The sequence below is a fragment of the Trichoderma ghanense genome, assembly GCF_004382785.1.
Source record: "Trichoderma ghanense strain CCMA-1212 chromosome Unknown scaffold_19, whole genome shotgun sequence".
Taxonomy (NCBI): domain Eukaryota; kingdom Fungi; phylum Ascomycota; class Sordariomycetes; order Hypocreales; family Hypocreaceae; genus Trichoderma; species Trichoderma ghanense.
The window spans coordinates 1-22162 of NW_027395682.1; the positions used below are offsets into that span (position 1 = coordinate 1).

Below are 22162 nucleotides of genomic sequence, written 5' to 3' on the forward strand. Positions count from 1 at the left end.
CACGGTAGCTCCAATCTCACGTGCACTTTGCCGTGTACACGGACGCAGACGCACCCATCTTCAGCAGCAGCAGCAGCAAAAACCAATGGTTCGTTTTTTTTTTTTTTTTTTTTTTTTTTTTTTCCCCTTCTCTTCTTTCCTGCCTAAAGTCCAATCGGTCGATGCCTCACATGTGCAAGTCGACAAAGTCGCCTCGTCACCCCCTGTACCTGTACGCGGTCCACAAATTCCAGGTTTCTGCTGGCCAGGGGCATGAAACGATTGACGAGACGCGGATCGTGGAAAGTTGTTGTTTGTTCATGTACTTTTGCTTGGCAACGGCTCTTGTTGATGGTTCACCTGGAGATGTCGTTGAATTGAATTGATCGTCACTGGATGCTTGTCGCGTCCCAATTGTTGACGGCATTTGTTCTCATTGATTGATTTGCTCATGTGTTTGTTTGCCTTGCGTGTATCTTGTGGATTCTTCATCATGGGCGCATGACAAACTAGCCTCAACCCAGCAAGGCGAGCACGTCAACACTCTTCACCGCCAGATCCATCGACTGTCTGCCCATCTCCCAAGTCAATGACCGCCAAACATGCAATATGAACCATCTTCATCTCTTCTGTACTTTGTACTATTCGTCAATCAGGGTTCCTCCAATTCCATCAACTGAACCTTCGCGGCCTCTCCCGCATCGCTATTCCGGATTAGGTAATCCCACATCCGACAAAGGGCACGCTTCCCATCAGACTTGTAAACTTAAAATCCTCTTTGCAGATGACAGCTGCTCCTAAGAGGGATGGATCTGAATGAGTACAGCCGACATGGTATTAGTGACCAGCCTTACAGGACTTGGAAAGCCTGTGACGCTCCCATAAGGCGGCATCTTGCCGATCTTGTGCCTCCTTGAACGGTTGGACTCTCGAGTCATCCGAGGTCGTCGAGTCCTTGTGCAACTTGGCCGTCTTCGAGTCATCACTAAGCCTTATGAATCCTTCTGTGCGACATTTCTTTTCTCTTCTCTTCTGCTGTTCCTTTTCTTTCCTTCCTTTTTTTGCCCCGTTTAAGAACATGAGTATACATATAAACTGTCAATGTGAGCTTCAGTGGCACGGTGTCACCTCATTCAGGGCTGAACTCGGCTTCACTAAATGACCTTGGATCTCACTTACACAACACTACCTCCATACGAACTTCTTACAAAGAGGCGCGAGTATCACACCCAGTAAGACATGGCTAGTTCAAAGACAAACATTAGGTATATTACGCTTCATCTTTATGCAAAAGGACGAAATAAGCCAGCAACGACAGTCTCCCAGCGACTGTCCCTCATATCCACACACCTTACATACACCAAAATATACATCCATGCAAACTCCTTCAACATACACCAAAACCAGATAGTATACACATATATGTCCGAGCCAAAAGAGTACATCCCATCACACCAACCGGGCTTACTTGAGCAGAGTGGCAGCGTGCTGGAGCAGGTTGGTCTCGCCAAGCGTGTTCTGCGTATAGCGAGAGTTGAACTTGATCACGTCCTTGACGCGGTGGTACGTAGCCTCGTCAATCTGGAGAGGCTTGCTGCTGATGTACCAGGTGACGCCCTCGGAGCAAGGAGGCGTCGTCAGAGAGCCCGAGTACCTGTATGAGTGTTAGCCAACAAAGTTACAGATCACTTGTGAAGGAAGGGACGGGGGGGCTTACGTGAAGATGGGGTGAGACTTGAGATGAGCCTCGAGAGGGGCAAAGACGAGAGGCCCCGTGGTGGTGGCCGAGCCGGGCGTGGCAATCATGCCGACGGAGGCGAAGACGGCCGTCAGCAGGGGATCGGGCAGGCCGAGCTCGATCAAGAACGAGACGACAGCCGTGGACTTGTCTATTTGGGACAAAGTCAGTAACCAGTACATCAGACGTACTCAACATGGATCTCATAGGGCTGCATATGAACCCATGGCAGAGACTCACCAGGGGCCGAAAACACAAAGTGCGTCTCCATGGGAAAGTACTCGTGCTCCACACGATGCTCGCTCGAAGAATGAAAGTGGAACTGCGCCAGGCTATACATCTTGCCATCGGCCCAGAGCGTCCCGTTGACAGGCACCTCGACCGTGGTCCCCAGGTTCTCAAACTCGGCCCCGAACGGATACGCATCGACGACGAACTCGACGGCGCCGCCCTCGATCCTCTTGATGGACGAGTCGATGTTGATGGGCGACTGGTGCTTGCCGGTGGCGCACAGCGCGTTGGCCGTGGCGTTGAGGCCGTGCCAGTTCAGGGGCCCGTCGAGCGCGGTGTAGCCAAAGGTGCTGATGGGGACGGCGCCGCCCTCGGAGCGCGGGTTGAGGTGCGTTCCGTAGTCGCAGGCTGCCAGCGCGGGGGCGGCGAGGGCGAGGGCGGCGAGGGATAGGTGGGCGAGGCGAGGCATGGTTGGCGTTTGTGTCAGTGGTGGTGGTGATATATAGAGAGGGTGTGTAAAGTAGGAGGAGAGTGAGGATGAGGAAAGGAATATAGAGTATAAGTATATATATATACAACAGAAAGTGAGAAGCAAAAGAAAACTAAAAGACAGAAAACAACAGAATAGTCTTTTGATGTAGTCTGATTAACAACCCGTATTAACCAAAGAAACAAGGACAAGGAAGACGCAAAAAAAGAAGGCGGACTGCTGGCTCTAATTGTAGTCCCGGCAGATAGGAGACGGAGCTTACATCTGACTTAAAAATCTCGCATGCATTCTACACGTTCTAGCCCTCCTCAACCCCCGGCCACCCCCCAAAACTCCTCGTGTCAGTCCAGTGCCGGAGTGCCAATCCCCCGGGAGCAGAACTCGGCCATTGGCAGCCAATCTCGAAGCTTGAAGCCCAGAGCGGAAACAAGTCGTCACCTTGGCCAATGGCCCCGGGCAAGCTTGGCGACGACGGCGTCAAGGCACGAACTCGGAGAAGTCCTGAAATTCGAGTTTACGGGGTTTGGCGGCTTACGGGTTGGTGCCGTTGCCGGTTTGGCACCACATTGCATGGCATGTCAATCGCTCATCAGCATCAAGCGCCGGCGCGAACCATTCAAAATCGACTACAGCCTATGTATTTCTCATTCTCCGTCAAATCCAGTCACTTTGGAGTCCGGCAGTTGCCCCTTTCTTTCTTCTCTCTTCGTGCTTCCGTGCTCATTGTCCCCTCGTAGGCTAAGTCCAAAGGCAGTTCTCCATCTCGGCCCCCGGAGACCCGGATTCACGTCGAGATTGTCATTTCGAGTTAAAGATGCTTACGCAAAAAAAATGAAACAATCTAGACTCTGTCGGCTGGAAACGTTGAAGTCTGTGTGGAGTCCGGAGCATCCCCATGAGACAGTCGTCAAACACTTTTATTTTTAAGCTTGTCTTGCGCATGGATGGGATGGGTCAAGCAATGTATCAGATCGAGCGGCTACCGTTTTGACATCCTTATCAACCATGCTTCTTGATCCTGGCTTCTGTGTGCCGAGTCTCGATATAGTGATTCTATCTGTGAAGTTGAAGATGTTCCTTCATGAGGTCGTCATGTATAAAAAAGTGGCGTATTTAAAGCCAAGTTCGACTCAAGGTGATGGCTCCCCCCCTTTCCCGGCTTTGCGGCGGCAATAGTTGTGCCACCGCGGCGCCTGATCTAAGCCCCATGAAGAGCGCTGAAGATTTTCCAACTTGGTTGTTCCCAATCGATTCTGCAGCGGCCGAGTCCGCGTTAGTGCTGCCACATGCCGTCCGTTCCTGCGTGGGTCAAAGCCCGGGCCTGTCACATGGCGGGATTGGGGGGATGCATTGAATTGATGCCGTTGTTTTATGTCTGTATGACGCGGCATGTTCCAGCTGGGGTTTTTGGGCAAGGTCCTTTCTTGGCAGGATGCGCGGGGGGCTTATTCGATGTTGTTGCTTGTATTCATCGTTTGGCGGAGGCCGCAGGTTGGCGATGTAGATGGAGATGGAGATGGGCATATGGAAGATGCTGTTTCCTTTGGGGGCGATGCAGGGGGAGACTTCATAATAGTAGAAGTGTTCCTGATAGTCACTCTATGTTTGCAAAATGTGCTGGATTGGGTGTTATAGCTGCCACGTCTTCAACTACCTTAGATGCTGACCTCGAGTTGATTTTCATCTTCATTCAAACCTCTAGTCAATGGTCTTTTCGATGCCTCTTCCATCTCCCAGGACAATAGCGTAACGCTCTCGACAGTGTCTGTAGAGCACTGCATGTTGTTCAAGGTCCGCATACGGAGCTCAAATGGTGCTTACAACAATCAATCAGAAAGCCCCTTTGCGTACGCTGCATGTCGCCAAATCTCGCAAACTCGGTAGATTCGCCTTCAAATGACCAATTAAAGCACTTATCCTCATGCAAGCCTCGCTATATCCAGCTTATCTGTCTGCAATGCCTACCTAGCATTTGGTGTTCAAGGGTTGCGTCAAAACCCGGTACGTGATTGGAGCAGAGTAAACATCTTGGCAGTCCCTCCCTAGTCAAGTTGAAGGGTTTCACAATCGGCCTCAGCTTCACCGGAAGCCGCGAACTGGTCTTGGCTTGACCCTGGGCGTCTTCTCGGGCTTTTCGGATGAGCAGGCTGCAACGGGGCGCTACTCTCTGTCTATATATAGGCCAACCAAAAGATCATCTTGTCTCTTCAACCCTGTGAGTCCTACGCCAAAGCACGAGGATCTCTTCGAGCACAAGTATGATTCCAAGACTTTGGAGTAACTCGGGCAACTAGGCATGTTCAGTCAATAACACACGTTCTGATTCTATTAAAGTTGAAGACGTTGCGTATGAGAACCCAAGTATATCGGCACTTTCGATGTGGGACGCGAGGGTCTGTATTTGTGTTGCCCGCTAAACAAGGTTTATAAACCAGCAATTCGCCTCCTCCTATTTTTTTTTTTTTATATTTTTTTTTTGCATCTGTCGACCCTCGTGAGTATCAAGCACGTGGCTGAAATAAAGGTGAGGGCCATGCCTCTGTCACAGCAAGCCTTCTGTCGGCCGGTGACAGCATGTTTTCCGGCCCGTAACTCGCTGGCCAATTTGTAGCCTCTCCGCTGAATCAATCTACTCATCCTCACACCACTTCCTGGGACCGGCCCCGTTACAGCTCGCAATAGGATTGAGTGACGGTGACAATCTCGGTCTGGGTAGGAGTGGAAGCGGTGACGGTGGTGGCGTGGATGCCCCAGCAAGAGCAAGCAGAGGAGTAGTGGCCAACGTCGCAAGGGTCGGCATAGTTGGGAATGGCAGTAGGGGTGACTGTGACGGGAGCAGCGTTGGCAGCGACGCGCTTGGCCTTGGGAGTCACTTCGGGGTCAACGGTGATGGTGATGGTGGTTGTTCTAGACAGGATTGTTAGCAATAAGCTGCTTGGTTGGATCTCGGGGATATCCTTGATTGTTGCTGCAGAGTCCGTATGAGGAGAGCAGCGATGGACATACGTAGCCTTGGGAGTGACGGTGGCCTGCATGAAGCTGGAGCAGTCGGACTGGCGAGAGGTGATGGGCAGGAGGCCATCGCGGGTGCCGGTGACGGCACGAGCGCAGTTGTCGGCGTTGCATCCGTTGGTTCGCTCGTTGATGAGGCCAGCCATGGCAGCGGCAACAAAGGACAGGACAACAGCGGCCTTCATGCTTGCGGTGTTTGGGCTTGTCTGGAGGGAAGACGTATGTTGTAATGAGCTTGAGGCTGAGACAACAAGGCAGGCCGGCACAGGAACACAAAGAAGTAGGGCTACTGAGCGGACAGAGTGAGACCGCAGGTCTATATAAGCAAGCAAAAAGCGCCGAACCTGGAGGAGAGGAGGCGGGCCCGGACCAGGGCCGGGCTTGGGATCCCATTGCACGAATGCCTGCGGATGCTTACGGCGACCAGCCGAGGCGGAAGCGCATGGCCTCCCTGCCAGGCTAGCAACAGTTCCTGGGAAAACAGCCTCCCAAAAGGCCATTTCCACCTGCTCGTATAAGAGCTGGACGGTGGCTTGAGGCGGGAATGGCGAGCAGTCCGGCTCCTTGGCAGCTGTCATCAGCATCTGCCATCCTCGCTATGCATAGTGCGGTGGTGAACAATACTCAATGCCTGGGGGCGAAGCCCACGACAGAGAGTAAACGAAGCAGAAAAGGGCGTAGTCCCCTCGTTCGGTGGCCGCGTTGGAGAAGATGGAGACGATGCTGCCTCTTGCGCGCAGCCAAGCATCGGCCAGGCTATTGACGAGCCGTGCCTGTGAGACGGGCCAGGGCCCCTGTCCGTCAATGTTCATTGAGCAATCAATAGAGAGCGCCCCCCCGGCTAATGTCAGCTGCTAACAACGACCCCATCACTCCAACGCTTTCCAGGATGGGAGGTAGCAATATGGAAGCGTATCCGTAGGATCCGTTGCCCGGAGAAAGCGAGAGCGAGAGCGCGAGGCCAGGCCAGACTCTGCCCTGCGCTGTGCTGTCTTGATGTCCTGCTTGAGCGCCTTGTGGGTGCGTTCACATACATGTAGACTCGGCATCCAGATCCACGAGTCTGGAGTTTCAGATGGCGACAAGGCACAATGCGTGAGGCTTCGGATGCCGACGAGGAGCACATCAAGAAGGAAGCCGGGCTTCAGATCCAGTCATGATGGACATGTTGATGGGTTCTGGACATACGAAGTCTCACCACCGGCCACGTAACAGCACGGCTAGTCGGCCACTCGTCACAGGACACGGCAACTCCCCTCATATGCCGTATAGATGTCTGTCCGTGCGTCGGTCAGTGTCCTAAGGGTACGAAGCGTCCGTTCCTTGTTCAGAGTAAAAGCTGAAAGAACGCCAAGATGCCCACATGCAGTCATCAAAGGGGGGGGGGGAGACGTCAAGCTTATAGCCTAACGAAGATTTGATGCAGGTGGAAATGAGCTTCATGTTGTGTCTGGCTGGAGGACAAAATCTCGCGCCCAATTTCTGCAGCGGGGCCCTCCGCGTGCTGGAGACCGCTAAAGAGCAGCTGACAGCGCTACAGCCCGCTGCGGCCATTCTGACAGGTGACGGGATGATGGAGTCCATCGAGCTGAGTTTCTAGATACCCAACCAGCCCCCAGCGTCAGTTCAACATCGCCCAAGCTCTGCCATCAACACGAAAAAAAAAAACGAAAAGAGTGCCAATCACAAGCAAGATGAACAGAAGCAAAGAGATTCCTTCCAAGCTGCCGGATAAAGACATGCAAAGAAGCGCAGCAAGGGGGGGCACAAAGGCGTCAAAAAGTTCCCATGCCAAGGCACCGTTCCAAACATCAACCGGGGGGGCAACATGCTTACAGAATCCATGCCTTGCCCGTACGATGACCATTGGCAATGCATCCATGCTCATCACCCGTCCGTCTCCAGCACCAAAAGACCCTCTCGCAATGGCTTGCTTGAAAGTCCTCTCCCGCACGTGGCAGCCACGCGTAATACCCTCGTTTTTTTAGTACGGAAAAGCCGTCCCGTCCACACTGACCAAATTCATCTCGCTTTTCTTTTCCCGTCGTCTTCTTTCTCTCCCTCTCGCGCTCGGTGTTCTGTTCGCCCCCAGTCCAACCGTCTCAAAGCGGCTGCCTTGTAATGGCATGTGGTCGGAATCCAGCCGATGCCGCTACACGCGATGCACCGGGGACCTTGAGATGCATGTGTGTGTGCCAAGAGCCATCTCAAAGGCCTCTCGGTGCTCGACCCGTCGCTGAGCAGCACGTGGGCGGTCGGACAACAGCATGGTGACTACTGTTCTGCTACGTTGACTTACCTATTCACAAGGACAGTAGTGAATGGTACTCCGTATTTGGGAAGAGTGCCAGTAAAAGAGATGATACTACATTCTCATAAGACGGACCACAGAACGACACGTCTAAATTGACCGATGATTCAGGCCCTGACGCAAATGTGCCAATTCATGAGCCACATACTTTTGACCCCATCCCGGCAGCATCCGAGCCGAATCGGGCAGTCCTCACGCTTATCGATCGCCGGACCCAGCGCTTGATTCAGGACATGTCTCACAAGACAGAAATTTTATGACATCCAAGCGGCTGGGACCCCCTTTGATCCGAAGGAACAGATTGAAAGACACAGATGAAGAGCACGAGAGTCTAATCAACATCAAACAATTGATGAGTCAGACAAGAACGACTACACAACTGGAACATTAAGCAAAAAAGACAAAAAAAGAATGCTTGACCGAGACAGGGGTCGAACCTGCAACCTCCTGATGTACTTGATCGTAGTCAGACGCTCTGCCATTGAGCCACACGGCCAGTTGAATTCGATATGCTCCAGGGCTCGAAATCCGCTTCAAGGATTGTAGCACGGGCACAGAAAAAAAACGGCAAATTGTCAAATTGTCAACCTACGAATTTGCATCCCGCTACCCTGCAATCGAGAAAAGTTGGGATGAATCATGATGATGTGCTCCCTCGCTTCAATTGTTGATTGGCATCTTGTCGCTTATCTAGATAGACGAGAACAGGCGGGGGGGGAAGACCTTCGCTTGTTCAAAGAGAGCAACGCCGAGTCGCTTGCTAAAGAATGCCCTGCATTGAAGCGACAACTGCAGACTCTTGACATGTGGGGAGCTGATGTTGGCTCTTACCGCATGCATATGCAGTACCCCTTGCGTTGAAGAAACGCACAGATTGCGACGCAAATTCTTCAAGCATCGCATCGCACTGTAGAAATTCGTTGCAATGCAGAAAATATCACATCGCTCCATCCGCAGTCACTGCACGGTGTGGTCTGGATGTCTCACAACACTACCTACCCGAGACATCGAGACAGGCAGCTCGGGGGAAGAGAGAAAGTGCAAAAAAGTGCAAAAAAGTGAACAAGAGGAACCTGCAACATCGAGTTGGGTCGCGAGAAAACACCAAAAAATTGACCGAGACAGGGGTCGAACCTGCAACCTCCTGATGTACTTAGTCGTAGTCAGACGCTCTGCCATTGAGCCACACGGCCTATTTGATGCAAGGGGGCTGTGGTATTGCTTACTGTAAAGCTAGCGCCAGTTGCAATTGGCTGGCAAGCTGCCACATCTGACTCGGACGTAATGTTGGTATTGAGATATTGATGAAAGTTGTCAACATGAGAATGCAAGTAATGTGGTGCTGCCATGAGGGACTCATCTTATATGCACCCAAATTTCTCAGCTGAGAGCGTATGCAATTTGATATCTTGTTATGTGCGCCCATAGTACAATATAGGAATAACGCCGTGGTATGCGATGCTAACAAAACAGCACGCCTCAAAAAAAAAGAAATCAAGATAAGGTAGGAATCTATAGCACGCAATCGTATAGTACAATCATACACTTCCACATGTCCTCTTCGCCGCAGGGCAAAAGTAGTGCCCGGGTATGCCTCCTCTCATCTCGGTATAGCTGATTCCAAGTCCGGTGCGACCAGCCACATGGTCCCTGGATCCGTAGAACCCATGTGATTCCTCCTCAATCCGATAGTCATCCGGATCCGCAACCTCTGATTCCCGGAGCAAGCCTATGCTCCTCATCCACTGGTACGCGAGCGGCGGCCGAGTGGCCACTCTTGGGAGGTCAGTGGGCGGAATGTCTTGCGCATTGTGTATCAGCGAGTCCGCCGCCAGGGTGGCCGCATTGGACGTCCCGGCCAATTCTTGTGCAAGCGAGCTTGCCTCAAGCTCTGTCGACATCATGCTGAGCGGCGACGGAGAACTCAGCTGCCTCGGTGACACATCGTTGATAGCCGTGGGCGATACGATGTCCGTATGCCTTGAATCAGGCACGACAGCCCTACTACCGTTGGCGTTCCGGGTCAGGACTTGGAGCGGAATATCCCGGAAGCTTTCTTGCCTCCCATGCGCTCCCTGTATCAAGAGGTCGCCAGATCTTGTCGCAATAAAACCATTGCGCCGCCGACGATGATGGCGGGCTTCAGATCTGGTCTTTCGACGAGTATGTGAGCGCCGGGTTGACGCGGTGGTTGAGTCCGTCCGCGAGCTTCTGCTGTTCAGACTTGACAGACTCGTCTGCTTGGTGGCCGTCCTTGATCGGGATGAAACGGACTTTCGAGACATCTGCGCGGCCAGCTTGTCGATGTGGCGGATCATGACGCAAGCCGCAGCAATCACCAGCGCGAGCAGGGCAATGGCCCCTCCAATGATGCCTCCCAGCTGAGTCGTCGAGAGACTCTCCTCATCGTCATCATCGCCGTCGGTCTCAGTCGACGAGGGCACATACTTCGGGACAGACGTAGGCGTTGAGTCAGCTGCTTGGCTGTCACTGTTGTCATTGGTCCGGCCATCCAAGGCGCCAAAGCCGGTCGGGGTACTCGCCCTCCTGACAATGGTTGAAGTTGCGGTGGTTGTGGTTATCGTGCCGCTTGCCGTTTTGGTCATGGCTGTCACTATCGTCTCGGTGACTGGCGGAGTGGAATAGCATCGGCTGACACCACAAGCCAGCCCATCAGGGCAACATCCAAAGCCAACAGACGACGGACATAGGTGCTGGCCGGTCGGGCATGAGTAGGGAGATGATGATGCGGAGGGAGTCTCGATGCTGCTCGTTATTAAGGACCAGCCGTTCCGCGTGCAGTCGTAGCTTTCCGGGCAGCAGTTTCCACCCAGGCTTGCCGGACACAGCTTCATGTTGGCGCCGCAGGCTTCGGTCTTGCGCCGGATTAAAGTGGCAGACTGTCCAATCTGTGATGACTCGGCCATCTGTTGAATGCCGCCATGCCGTCTGATAGCCAGGGCGTCCACGTACAAGCCATGGATTGCCGCAAAAAGGACCCAACCGTAAATTGCAGAGGCTGGCACGAGCATAATGACTGATGGCTGACGTCGGCCGCAGAAGATCACCTAAGGCCGGCCGGTTGATATAGGAAAGGTGATGTAGTGTTGATCATCCGGGATAAGATGGATGGCTGAAAGGGGGAGAAGAGGTATTATAGACAGGGCTGTCGGTGGAGAGCGTCCCGTTGGCGTGGTCCAAGCACACAGCAATAGACAACTCTGAACTCTTTATCTGGCCGAAAGCGCTTATTGAGTCCCAAGGAGAAGTTTCTGTCAGTCTTATGAAGCCAGTATGCGGATGGCCCACCAGACGCAACGAGGGGGCCGGCGATTATAAGGTCTGGTCGTGATGCGGCAGCTACATACACGAGGCTGAACGTCGAGGCTGTATAGTATCAGATGGAATAAGCGCCCAAGATCGCAGATCGAGTGCATTACCGCCGAATGCCCGGTGGAGATGCTGGCAGGAGCCCAGCCAACAAGCAGGCGGGCTCCCGGCTTCGAGAACATCCGTCAGTATGTTCCTCACCACAGCAGTCGAGGGTGGTTTCATTGCAGGAATCAGCACCGAGGCTGAGGTCTGCAGTGTGGCAGCAGTACCCATTCTGCATCCATTCGACCCTTGCCGCTGTCAGTCCCTTCCATTGGCTGCCCCAGAGCCGTTCGCGTGGCTCCCGGCTGATGTGCCAATCGTGGCCTCCGTCTGGTGATGTCGAGCGTCCTTCTCCCCCACCCTCTGGCAGTTCATCGCACAAGGCCGCCAATAATGCGACGCTGCGGGAGAGCAGCCCACTGCAGTCGAGTGTGCCAAATATAGATCATGGCCCGAAGTCTTGTGTGTCAGAAGGCTGCACGTCTTCTGTGTCAGAAGGCTTGCCTCGCTGCAGCCACGTCGACTGGCAGCAGGATAGGGGACGACGCAGCTGAGGCAGGGCAGCGCAATGCGAACGCCTCCTTTGACAATGCTGTCAGATGGGAAGCCCAGAGAAGCAGAGATGAAGCCACATCACTGACTTTCAATGATACGTTGCTCTGACTGCCCAAGGGTGCATGTGCCTTCCGCGCAAATTCTGCTCTTGAGATGCTTCGTACCTCACTAGAGGAACATGTAACTTCATCGCTTGCATCCCCTCTCTGATAAGGTCATAAGGCCGCATTATCTAACCGGGGTAATGATGATGCGCAGCAGCCGAGCGGGAAGGAGCCAACCGAAGGTGCCATTTTGCCCACTCAGAGCTGCAGCAAACAGCCGTCAGTCGGTATTGAGAGCTTTGGCCAGGCATCACCAAGCATCAACAGCCGACCGGCCATTGCTCAACCAACAGAGAGTGACAACCGCGGCGGCTGCATTATGGAGACGTTGCGGTTGGATGACATACCATCATGCTGTCGGCCGACGACGAGGAGACAGAGGAAGAAGCGACAAACAAGTGCCGGGCATGTCGAAGAGATCGGCCCCCCTCACGCGACAGCAGACGCCCGAAGACGCTGTGTCAAGCATAGAATAGATCTCGGCGAGAGGGCCAACCCGTCGCTGTCGATACCTACAAGCAAGTATAGCATCCATGCATGATGACTTGACTTGACCCTCAGCCACTCAGGCTCTGGCCTCTGGAGGACAACCAACGTGATTTGACTCACGGCATTTCAACCGTCTCCGGTACTGTGTACTCACGCATCAATACTGCTGCTGCTGCGACCTTCTCTTCCGAGGAAAGGCATACACAGGCTAACGAGGATTCCTCTTCAGTCCGCCATCCGCCGTCCGTCGCATCGACAATCGCTGGCGTCGCGTTCCCGGCCCTCGGTAGACTCGCGGCGAGCAGAAAAACGTGGAGAAGGTCCTCTCCACGAGCCAAACCCGCTTCCCCGCTCCAGCAGCCCCATGGCTGACTCAAAAAGCTTGCTTCTCGTGGGCCAATGTCAGGGGGGCCTGGGGAGAAGAGAGGAGACGAGTGGTTGCTCGCGACCAATCATACCGGAACCGGTCATTTCTCCGTCTGTGCTGCGGAGAAGAGGCCAGTACTGTACGAGAAGAACTGGCTGTACCCCAGGTTTGTTCGTTCTCGTGCAACGCACTGCACCTCTTGAGCAGGCAGCAGAACGCCGACAACGCGGCTGTCCCGGCTGACGGATTCACAAAGAACTGGGAACGACGGCCGTGGCACTCGCCAAGCATTGATCATCACCGTGCCTCTCTCTCGGCCTCTCCTTATGCAGGGCGGGCTGAAAGAACCGTAGGAGTATTCCGTCCTTGCAGCTTGGCCCGTCCCTTGCTTGAGACCACACGAACTTCAACAGCGCCTGCTCGTCCCAACCCCGCATAGGGGCCTCCACCTTTTCGCCTCCAACGGGCCTAGCAACGACGAGGGGGCCCCGGTGCCTTGAGCGTGGCTTGAGCCGGTCGGGTCGAACACCTATCCCGTCGTGTCGTGGTGAAGAAATGCGTGACGTGAGTTGGTTTGGTAACTGTTTGTGAGGCGAACAAAGTGGGACGTCGTGGGAAGGGTCTGGAGAACGGCTAATCGACCTTGTCGACGGCAGCCTCCAATCTGCTGACCTTTTTCTCTTCGTCTGCTCCTTTTCTCTTCATCCGCTCGTCTGCTCCTTCGTCAATCCTCCGGCCCGCCAATCTGCGTTCGACGCCCTTCGCACCTGTCTTCGTCCGCGACATTATCCGCCGTAGAGGCAGTTCATTATTGCCAACACCTTACGCGGCCGGAACATTGACCGTCTCGTCGGCAAAGCCATCACCGGCAATCGAGTCGCTTTTGCTCTAGTCGCACACGTACAGTTCGAAAGCGCCAGCCGTTCAAAACTCTCGAGAGCGCCCTTGTCACGTTATAAGCCTTTGTCAGTAGATGATGGGCTCTTGAGGCCTCTTGCCACGCCAAATTTCCCGCGCCGAGTCTTGAATCCCCCAACAGAAACCAGAGAAATCTTTCTGAAGACTTCAAAATGTTGCTGTATACCCGGCTTGCACCTCCAAAGGTTCCAAAGCGCCGTTCCAGGGCAGGTAAGTTGGACAGGTGTTGCGCCGCTCACCTTGGCGCGTCATTGATGATGCAAATCGTACTGATGATCTTGATCGCTGAACTCCAGGATGCAATTACTGGTAAGCCGACTTCTGATATCCTCTTCCCGACTGTTCTATGGAAAAAAATCGAAGACGCTAACGCATGACCCCTATTCACAGCAAAGAAAAGGTACTACCATTCTTGTTGACTGCAGATCCCCTGTAGCTCTCTAACATCCGCATCACAGAAGAAGAAGTGCGATGAAGTCAGACCGATATGCAGTCGCTGCCAGAACCATGGACAGAGCTGCATATATGAACCCATCAAACCCCGCCAACGGCGCAGGCAAGAGTCATTCGACGACTCGGCACTGGACGACATCTCGACGGCCCTCTTGGCGAATCATGCGCTATCTCGAGCCTCTCAGAAACGGTTACCTTTGGAGCACTGGGAGACGTCACTGTGGTGCTCCGACACGGGGTTTGACAGCAGCCTTCTAGTGGACGGAAGCATGCACCAGACCGCGTCGCCAGCCGAATACAACCAAGGGTTGTTGAATGAAATCTTTACCAACTGGGCCGCCAACACGATTGAGCAGGACGTTGGCTTGGGCACCGTTGACTTTGGCTTCAACGCGTCCACTAGCCCCGTGCAGGACGAGGGACAAGATGGCAACGACACCAACAATGACAGCCAACTCGTTTCCCCCGACGATGTGGATGTGGCCACCTCCAACCCTGACTCACAGCCTCCATCTCTCGCGATGATTGCTCCTGCAACACTTGCGTCTCCTACAATCGAGGTCAGGATGCCGGCCTTTGCCGAATTCACCCAACAAACCAACAGGCGAGCCCTGATTGCTCACTTCACCAACGTGCTGTCCCATCTCATCGTCCTGCGGGAAGACGAGGGCAACCCATTCCAGCGGCTTGTTCTGCCCATGTCCCAGAGGAGCCCGGCGGTCTCGAATGCAATCTTCGCCTTGGCATGTGCCCATCTAGAGCACCGAGGTGTCCACAATAGCGAGAAGAGCGTCTACTTTCACAGCCAAGCGATCCACGGCTTGGCTGCTCTGCTAGCAAAGGGGTGCGATGCGAACAGGAACGAAGTACTGGCCGCAATCATCCTCTTGATTTATTACGAAGTGGTGAGTCGCTCTTGTGGCTTCCTCGTATCCACTTCGAGCCTCTAACCATTCTCAACAGCTTGTCCAGAGCGGGCGCTCAAACATTGTCGACGGTCACTTGAAGGGGGCCTTGGCAGTCATGTGTAGCAGTCAGGCGCTGGCTGACCCGACAGCAGTCTTCTTGGAAAGGGTAAGTCTACAGCCCAACAAACGTTACCGCATCCTAGCTAAGAGGAAACCCTCTGTCAATAGGCATTTCGATTCTACGATGTTATTGCGGCCTTATCATTCGACTCCACACCGCTACTACCTGCGCCCGAGAGCGGGAATTTGGCCATGTTCCCTCCCGTCAATTGTCGCGGCGCTACCGTCCCTGATGGGAACGTGGACACGCTGCTTGGAATGGCCACTTCCTTGTGGCCCATCATCTACCGACTCTCGACCCTGGGCGGCCTGAAACGGAAACTTGCTTTGGCTGAGATGCAGGGTGACGAAGCAGAGACGGCGATGCTGCGAGCAGAATTTGAGATGACAGCTTCCGCGGTAGAGCTTGCCTTGGAAGAGTGGGTGCTTCCGGCAGAGGAATCTTTGCCCAAGGATACGGAGAATCCCATCCTGGCTGGGGTTTCAGCGCAGAGGCAGATGCAGAGCATTCTCAACAGCGCCATGGCCTATAAGCACTCTGGCTTTGTCTACCTTTACCGCAACATTTACGGCTACGATCGGCGCCATGCGGTGGTGCAGCACCATGCGCACATCAGCCTCACCCACTGTGTTGGAACGGTCAAGAATAAAGGCCCCATGGGGGCGTTGCTGTGGCCGCTGTTTGTAGCCTCTTGCGAGGCGGTTGACGAAGCCGATCGAGAGCTTTCCAGGCAGGCTTTCGCGGCGGTATGTGAACGACAGGGCATGACGAACATTGAGCGAGCAAGGTGCATCATCGAAGAGGTCTGGAGACGAGCAGACTCTGGTGAAGATGAGAATGATCTGATGATACATTTGGGCGAGCAGAGGAGCGATTTATGGAGAAGAGTCAGCCAAGATATGGGCGTTACCGTTGTCTTTGGGTAGGAGAGCGTTTTGAGAATTTGATTGCAGGCAGTGGGAGGATTGGTCAGGGGCGCTTCCACATTATGAAGAGCTGGACAGGCGTACAGGAGTCAGATGGCGGTACTTGATTTCTTGGAGTGAGGCGTTGGGGATGCTAGCAGAGGGGAGGTGGGCGAAGATATCCATTTAGCGCTGAACCATGAATAAAATGATGTACAAGTAAGGAATGCAACAAATTATGAACATCCGGATACATTTGACGTATTCTGCGTCGTTATGCGCCCTTAGGCTTGTGATGGCCATGGTATTTGAGGGACGATGATCACATGATCGGATTCCATGGTGGGAGGAGAAGAAACTCGGGAGAAGATGGTAATACCCGATATCCGCTTCAAAGAAAGAGCAAACAAGCCGTGAAAAGAAGGGCGAGAATAAACGAAGTTTGTGATGCTAGTGGTTATTATTCACGAAATGGGTAAAGAAGGCCGAGGAATACGATTTGCATTAGTGGACTGTGTTAGTGGTTGGTGGACGACATGGAAGAATAGCCTGAAGACGATGCTGGGTCGTACGAGCAGATGTGGTGCCATTGGGGGGGTTTGAATCGTTGATTATAGGAAAGGGAAAGGAAAGAAAGCCTCTGTATGCTGAATACTAGTCTGTAGATGTTGTTCTGATTGAGTTGGCCGCTGAGAAGAGGCAGTCTTCGAATAAGGAGGTAAGTGGTCTCATGTTACCAGATGAGCTCCAGCCGAGGTGGCTTAGCATCAGCTGGAGCATGAGAAAGGGAGGAGGTACGTACCGGCGAGAACTGGAGACGACGCGGGGGTTCCGGTTGTACTGTGTTGGATTGGCCATGCACTAATATGATCCCCCATCGGCCCAGTTGTTTGTTGTTTACTTTTGTTTTCCAGGGACTGTTCATGTGGACTGGCTGCCTATCACAAGATTAGTAATGATTGACTTGGTCCCTTGGAACCTGTACAAGCAAAAGAAGAGTGAGGGCAGTTTCATGAGATTCGCATCAAACCCCAAGTCGATAGAACCTGGACGATATCCGAGCCAAGCTTTTATATCCTAAATTTAGCTGCATGGGATGCTGGGGATCGAGGGGTTGCTTGGGTGCACTAGGCGCCCAGGATCGGAGGGGAGCAAGGGGAGGCAAGGTCCGTATGACTTGAAGAGATTATCCCTGTCCAAAGTGCATGCAGACAGCACTTTGCTGCAGTGGACTAGGTGTCAAAGAGTGTGAGTGCACCTGGCATGAGCCTCAGAGTCCAAGTCGACGAGATGGGCGAACATGCCGAAGAACCTTGGCTTCTGCCCACCTGCCTTACAGGTATGGCAATGTTCTAGAAACCGGTTTTTGGAACAAGGTGGGAAGCACCCCATACGTTACCTTGCAGTCGTGTGTACATGGCCACGCATCGCGGGAAGCGGGACTGCAGCTACCGGGAAGCGTAACTGGTACCTCGAGCTGCTGCCATACGCACAGCCGCGGTGGAGTTTCAGGCACAATGCCACCCCTTCTTTCCATGCGGCATGGGGTAGGCGAGGAGGTACCCGGTACTCTGCAATTTACCCACAAACTGGCACTGGAAGCGAATCCTGCAAAGTCGAGTCTTTGTCGACTCCAAACCTCCAACCCCGTCCAAGCCTCGATCTGGACGTCTCACCAGCAGTGAATCTCGGCACTATTCGTCGCTTCTTAATCTGCATAGCTGCGGGCTATCGCAGTCAGCGACCTTCACCCGCCACGAGGGTCAACTATATCGACAGACATCTCTACCCATTCGCCGCCGCCTGCTGTGCGACCTCGGTCTTGATTACGCACCCACCTGAACCGACATCTTCAGCGCCGTCTCGAATGGCGTAACGATCCTTATCAGCCCTCGAGTGCCGACGCAGAATTCGCGGCCAGTTCGCCTCCCCAGCTGCAGACCAGCTCTGTTCCCCCGAGCCCGCATGTGTCTCCGTCTCTGCTCCGCATCGCCTCCGTCATGATCATGGTCGTGGTCTAGCCATGACAACGCTGCTCAACAACCCGCCGGATTCGGGTCCCCCGCCGCGCCAGATTCGCTTCGTACACAACCAGGGCCAGCCGCCGTCCAAGCGACGCAGGATCAATGCAGCGTACGACCCCCCTTGGACCCTGCACATTGCTTTGTCTGTCTTGCCGCGTCGGCTTTGGTGGCGAATCGTTCTCCCTGACAGACAGCTCCAAGGCGGCGCGAGCATAACCAGCCATGCGGATACTGTTGAAGTTGCAGATGTGCGGAGCTAACGACGACTTGCGCGCAGATGCTTGACCTGTCGAAGACGAAAGACGAGATGCGCCGGCGAACGACCGCTTTGCACCACATGCACTAAGAACGGCCACCAATGCCTCGGTTATCCAGAGGATAGGAGAGATGGCGAGGCAGCGGGAAGGACGGGCGACGAGGAGACGACGCCCAGGGAGGATGTCAACCAAGGCGAAGACGACGTCGTGGCCAGGAAGCGTGCTGCTTTGGGACCCGCGAACCGTCCGACGTCTTCTGGCGGAAGCAATGTGCAAGCTACGCCGGCTGCCGCTGCCTCACGGCCGCCGCGGCGCAATATCCAGCAGACCATCGAAGTCGGCGCCGATGCTAACCCAAGCGACACAGAGCCGCAACAGTCTCCCGAACTGCATCACCACCACCAAAACCACCATTCCCACCACCATCATCAGGCTCATCTCTCCGTCACATCCGATGACTTGCCCAGCTCGCCCACCCTCCGCCGATCCGCCCCCAGCCGCCGCATTCCCTATTTCCGCTACTTTGGCTCAACGGCCATCGTACCTGGCTTCAAGCAGATGGTAGTCTCTGTTCGCGACCGCCGCCGTTCGACGGCAGGCTCACATTCCGGAGCCTCTCTCCATTCGACGCCCAGCGGGGCCATGGCCAGCGGCTCGGCCATTGACAGCGACATTGTCCGCGAAGACATTCCCTCATACGATCCCAACAACTCCGCCCCCGTGCATCCCCTAATCATACAGCTAGTCAACACGTTCTTCGTTCACGTGGGATGCAACTATCCCTTTCTCAAACAAGACAAGTTTTCGCAGCACGTCAAGGAGAAACGGGTCGAGCCGATACTTGTCGATGCCGTCTGCGCCATCGCGGCGCGCTTCTCCGACCACCACATACTGACGGGCGGCAACGACAAGATGCCCCGGACGGAGAGGGGTCAGGTCTTTGCGCAGAGGGCCAGGCAGGCCACCGTCGATACTTTCCCTTGCCCTTCTGTGGGTGCGGTCCAGGCTTGCCTCCTGATGGCTTACGAGGGCTTTGGAGTGGCCCAGGATAGCGCGCTGTGGATGTATCTGGGCTTGGCCATTCGCATGGCGGTCGATCTCGGTCTTCAAAAGTGCGTGGGGGTACAATATCAGGGCGAAAAGGATCCTTGGTACACCCGGCACCGAAGCCGGGCCAACGACGATGATCACGACAGCCCAGAGGCTCACAAGACGGACGGCGTCGATGCCCCTAGCCCGGAGGAGCAGAAGGAGGTGGAGCAGGAACGCATCTATACGTTCTGGTCCGTCTTCATCTTGGATCGCCTCATCTCCTCTGGAACTGGACGGCCGGTGACCATCCGCGACGGCGACTACGAGCTCGCCTTTCCCGAATCCAGCATCGACCTGGCTACCGGCTGGCCGAACCCATTTCCTGTTCTCCTCCAGATCATCCATCTGTACGGTCAAGTGTGTGATGTGCTGAACAATCTCCACGACGCCAAAGACCTCACCCAGGACAAGTGGGATCAGCTGTCCGAGATGGAGCATCGGCTCACGAGAATGTACAAGCACTGGGACCCGCGGCTCCAGTTCAACGTCAACAACTTCAAGACGTACCTTGGCATGGGCCAGGGCACCAACTTCATCCTCCTCCACTTTTGGTTCCACGCGCTCTTCATCATCCTACATCAACCGACTCTGCTTACCCCCTTTTGCGAACTCAGGAGCGAGCTCCAGCTGCTCTCGGACAGCCGTGAGCTGAGCATGAGCAGCGCCAAGACCATCTGCGACATCTTGTCCTTTGCCGATTTGATAGACCCGACCAGTTTTATTGGCAATCCATTCACGAACCAGCCCATCTACATCGCCGCATGCGCCTTTCTCATGGAATCGAGCGCCAACAATGCCTCTGAGGGCTCGTCCAGGGAGGGATCGCCTCCCGCTCAAGCGAATCGCCCCAAGCAGCATACGAAGCCGAACAACAAGCCGTCTCGGCATTCGCTTCTCGCATCGGCCGCCAACCAAAACTATCAGCGATGCTACAACTCCCTACAGCAGATCCAGGCATACTGGGGCGGAGTAGGGTATATCCTTACCGCGCTGGATCAGAAATCAAAGGGCAAGTGGGACTGCGAGACGTATACCGTCGAGGAATACGAGAGCACCAAGCTGCCTCCTCCTCGGCCGTCGATTGGCGAGCAGCTCTCCCGGTTCGAGAAGCAGTCCTCGCCCAAGATGGCCGGCTCGCCAATTGCTTGGAGTCTCTCTGGAACGGCCAATTCGCCCAACTCTAGCCTGACGCTCATGTATCAGGCTCTCAACGCCAGCGGGGGAGGCCACACGGGCTTCCCTCCGCATACGCATTCCGTGGCGAGGCCTGCGAACGGCTCGCCGGGGAGTATGACGCTGGACTCTATTCGTCACACGATACCGGAGGTGGGAATGTTTACGCCGACGGTTCCGCAGCCCAACATGTCGGCCATTCGAAACTCTCCTCGGCGGCCGTATGCTGCCAATTCGATGAATGCCTCTGGGACGAACTCGCGGAATCAGAACATCATGAGTTTCGAAGACATTCCGGAAGAGTCGCCAGACACAAAGGGCCTGATGTCGAATTACGCAGCCTCAGGCCAGGCCTACGATGCCTATAGCGCATCCCCGACCAGCGGCAACTCTGGCGGCATGGTCAATTCTACAGCCGTGACGAGTGCTCCCAGCGGAAACACGACCTCGAATAGTGCGAGCACGCACAGCAACAGCAACATGTATTTCGCACAAAACATGGCGTCGTATCAAGCATGGGGCCCGATGACGGGCAACATGGACGCCATCACGTTCGACAGCCAGGACATTGACATTGAGGCCCTGGGGCTGCAGCAGCCGGACCTGATGGGCGGGTGGCTGGAGTATCTCCCCAGTGATGTGCTGGGGCTGTTTGATGAGCATGCCGAGTCTGGGCAGGGCGGGCATTAAAGGACATTGCCCTGTCTCTTCCTTTTTTATTTCGTTGGTATATTTTCTTTATTTGCTTGAAGAGATGAATGTTTGTTTGGCGCCTTTTTGATGTGTTGGCGATGCTCTAGGTGTTTTGGGGCGATATTTGGACAATTAGCTTGTCTTGTCTGGTTATATATACATACCTAATGTTTACAGCATACGATAATGTACTCGCATATACATCACAGCAACAGCATACACTTGATCACTGTTTAGCTCTACTAACGGGATATATGGATGGCTGATACTTGTCAATGTAAGGAAATTGTGGGAGGAAAAAAGTGTGAGAATCTTTGGGAAATCGGGCGTTGTGGAACATGTCGGCCTCGGTGAGGGCCAGATTGGGCGGGCAGTTTTCGATGATGCACGAGACGGACTTGCCGTGGGACTCGCCGGCCCTGGAAGAAAGAAGCTTTGTTAGTTGGCTCTCTCTATTCATGTTTGAGAAGTTGGAAAAAAAGAGAGCAGCTTGGGGGGTTGGACGTACGTGGTGACCTTGAAGTAGTGGCCAAAGGAAGACATGATGGCTGAGATGGAGATGGAGTTGAGGATGGAGGAGGAGGAGGAATTGAAGACGAAAGAAGGGTATCAATCAATCAGCGTGTCCTTTCGTACGAAACAGACAGTCGAGAAGAGTGAATTGGACCGACTGAGGGGCATTAAAGGAACGACGGTCTGAAGCTCGAACTCTTCGGAGTTGCTGGACGGCCGCTGACTGCAAATTTGGGTGATGAACTGCAAATATCAGCGATAAGCCGATTTCGGAATCGTGGTGTCTGACCTTGAACTTGCATTTGTAGGCGGGGGAGGGGCATTTACTTGATGTAGGCTACCCTGGAGCTGAAGGTGAAAAATTGAAATGGTGAGAATAAAAAAGGATGATGCGTTGAGAATCATGAAGCATTCAAGCGAATTGGAACAATTGAATTGAAGAGGTATATTTCAA

General features: G+C 54.1%; 7 protein-coding genes across 7 annotated transcripts; 3 read left to right on the plus strand and 4 right to left on the minus strand.

Moving 5' to 3' along the window:
* Positions 1-1443: 1443 nt before the first annotated feature.
* Positions 1444-2417, minus strand: CCMA1212_009794 (Carbonic anhydrase; the record flags this gene model as incomplete). Its single annotated transcript, XM_073706864.1, has 3 exons — positions 1444-1633; positions 1697-1868; positions 1958-2417. 3 exons carry the CDS (start codon positions 2415-2417, stop codon positions 1444-1446), a joined length of 822 nt encoding a protein of 273 aa, XP_073554552.1.
* A 2687-nt stretch (positions 2418-5104) lies between these two features.
* CCMA1212_009795 (uncharacterized protein) lies at positions 5105-5635 on the minus strand (the record flags this gene model as incomplete). Its single annotated transcript, XM_073706865.1, has 2 exons — positions 5105-5345; positions 5445-5635. 2 exons carry the CDS (start codon positions 5633-5635, stop codon positions 5105-5107), a joined length of 432 nt encoding a protein of 143 aa, XP_073554563.1.
* A 3664-nt stretch (positions 5636-9299) lies between these two features.
* CCMA1212_009798 (uncharacterized protein) lies at positions 9300-10793 on the minus strand (the record flags this gene model as incomplete). The annotated part of the gene is made up of 1 exon (XM_073706866.1): positions 9300-10793. The coding sequence occupies one exon, from the start codon at positions 10791-10793 to the stop codon at positions 9300-9302; it is 1494 nt and encodes a 497-aa protein (XP_073554551.1).
* A 790-nt stretch (positions 10794-11583) lies between these two features.
* On the plus strand, positions 11584-13090 carry CCMA1212_009799 (uncharacterized protein; the record flags this gene model as incomplete). Its single annotated transcript, XM_073706867.1, has 6 exons — positions 11584-11730; positions 11809-11871; positions 11914-12317; positions 12365-12570; positions 12691-12817; positions 12859-13090. 6 exons carry the CDS (start codon positions 11584-11586, stop codon positions 13088-13090), a joined length of 1179 nt encoding a protein of 392 aa, XP_073554550.1.
* A 631-nt stretch (positions 13091-13721) lies between these two features.
* CCMA1212_009800 (uncharacterized protein) lies at positions 13722-15977 on the plus strand (the record flags this gene model as incomplete). The annotated part of the gene is made up of 5 exons (XM_073706868.1): positions 13722-13779; positions 13866-13878; positions 14006-14927; positions 14986-15096; positions 15159-15977. The coding sequence occupies 5 exons, from the start codon at positions 13722-13724 to the stop codon at positions 15975-15977; spliced, it is 1923 nt and encodes a 640-aa protein (XP_073554631.1).
* A 2002-nt stretch (positions 15978-17979) lies between these two features.
* CCMA1212_009801 (uncharacterized protein) lies at positions 17980-21192 on the plus strand (the record flags this gene model as incomplete). Its single annotated transcript, XM_073706869.1, has 2 exons — positions 17980-18089; positions 18258-21192. 2 exons carry the CDS (start codon positions 17980-17982, stop codon positions 21190-21192), a joined length of 3045 nt encoding a protein of 1014 aa, XP_073554597.1.
* Positions 21193-21421: 229 nt separating this feature from the next.
* Positions 21422-21738, minus strand: CCMA1212_009802 (uncharacterized protein; the record flags this gene model as incomplete). The annotated part of the gene is made up of 2 exons (XM_073706870.1): positions 21422-21628; positions 21700-21738. 2 exons carry the CDS (start codon positions 21736-21738, stop codon positions 21422-21424), a joined length of 246 nt encoding a protein of 81 aa, XP_073554596.1.
* Between the last annotated feature and the right edge of the window lie 424 nt (positions 21739-22162).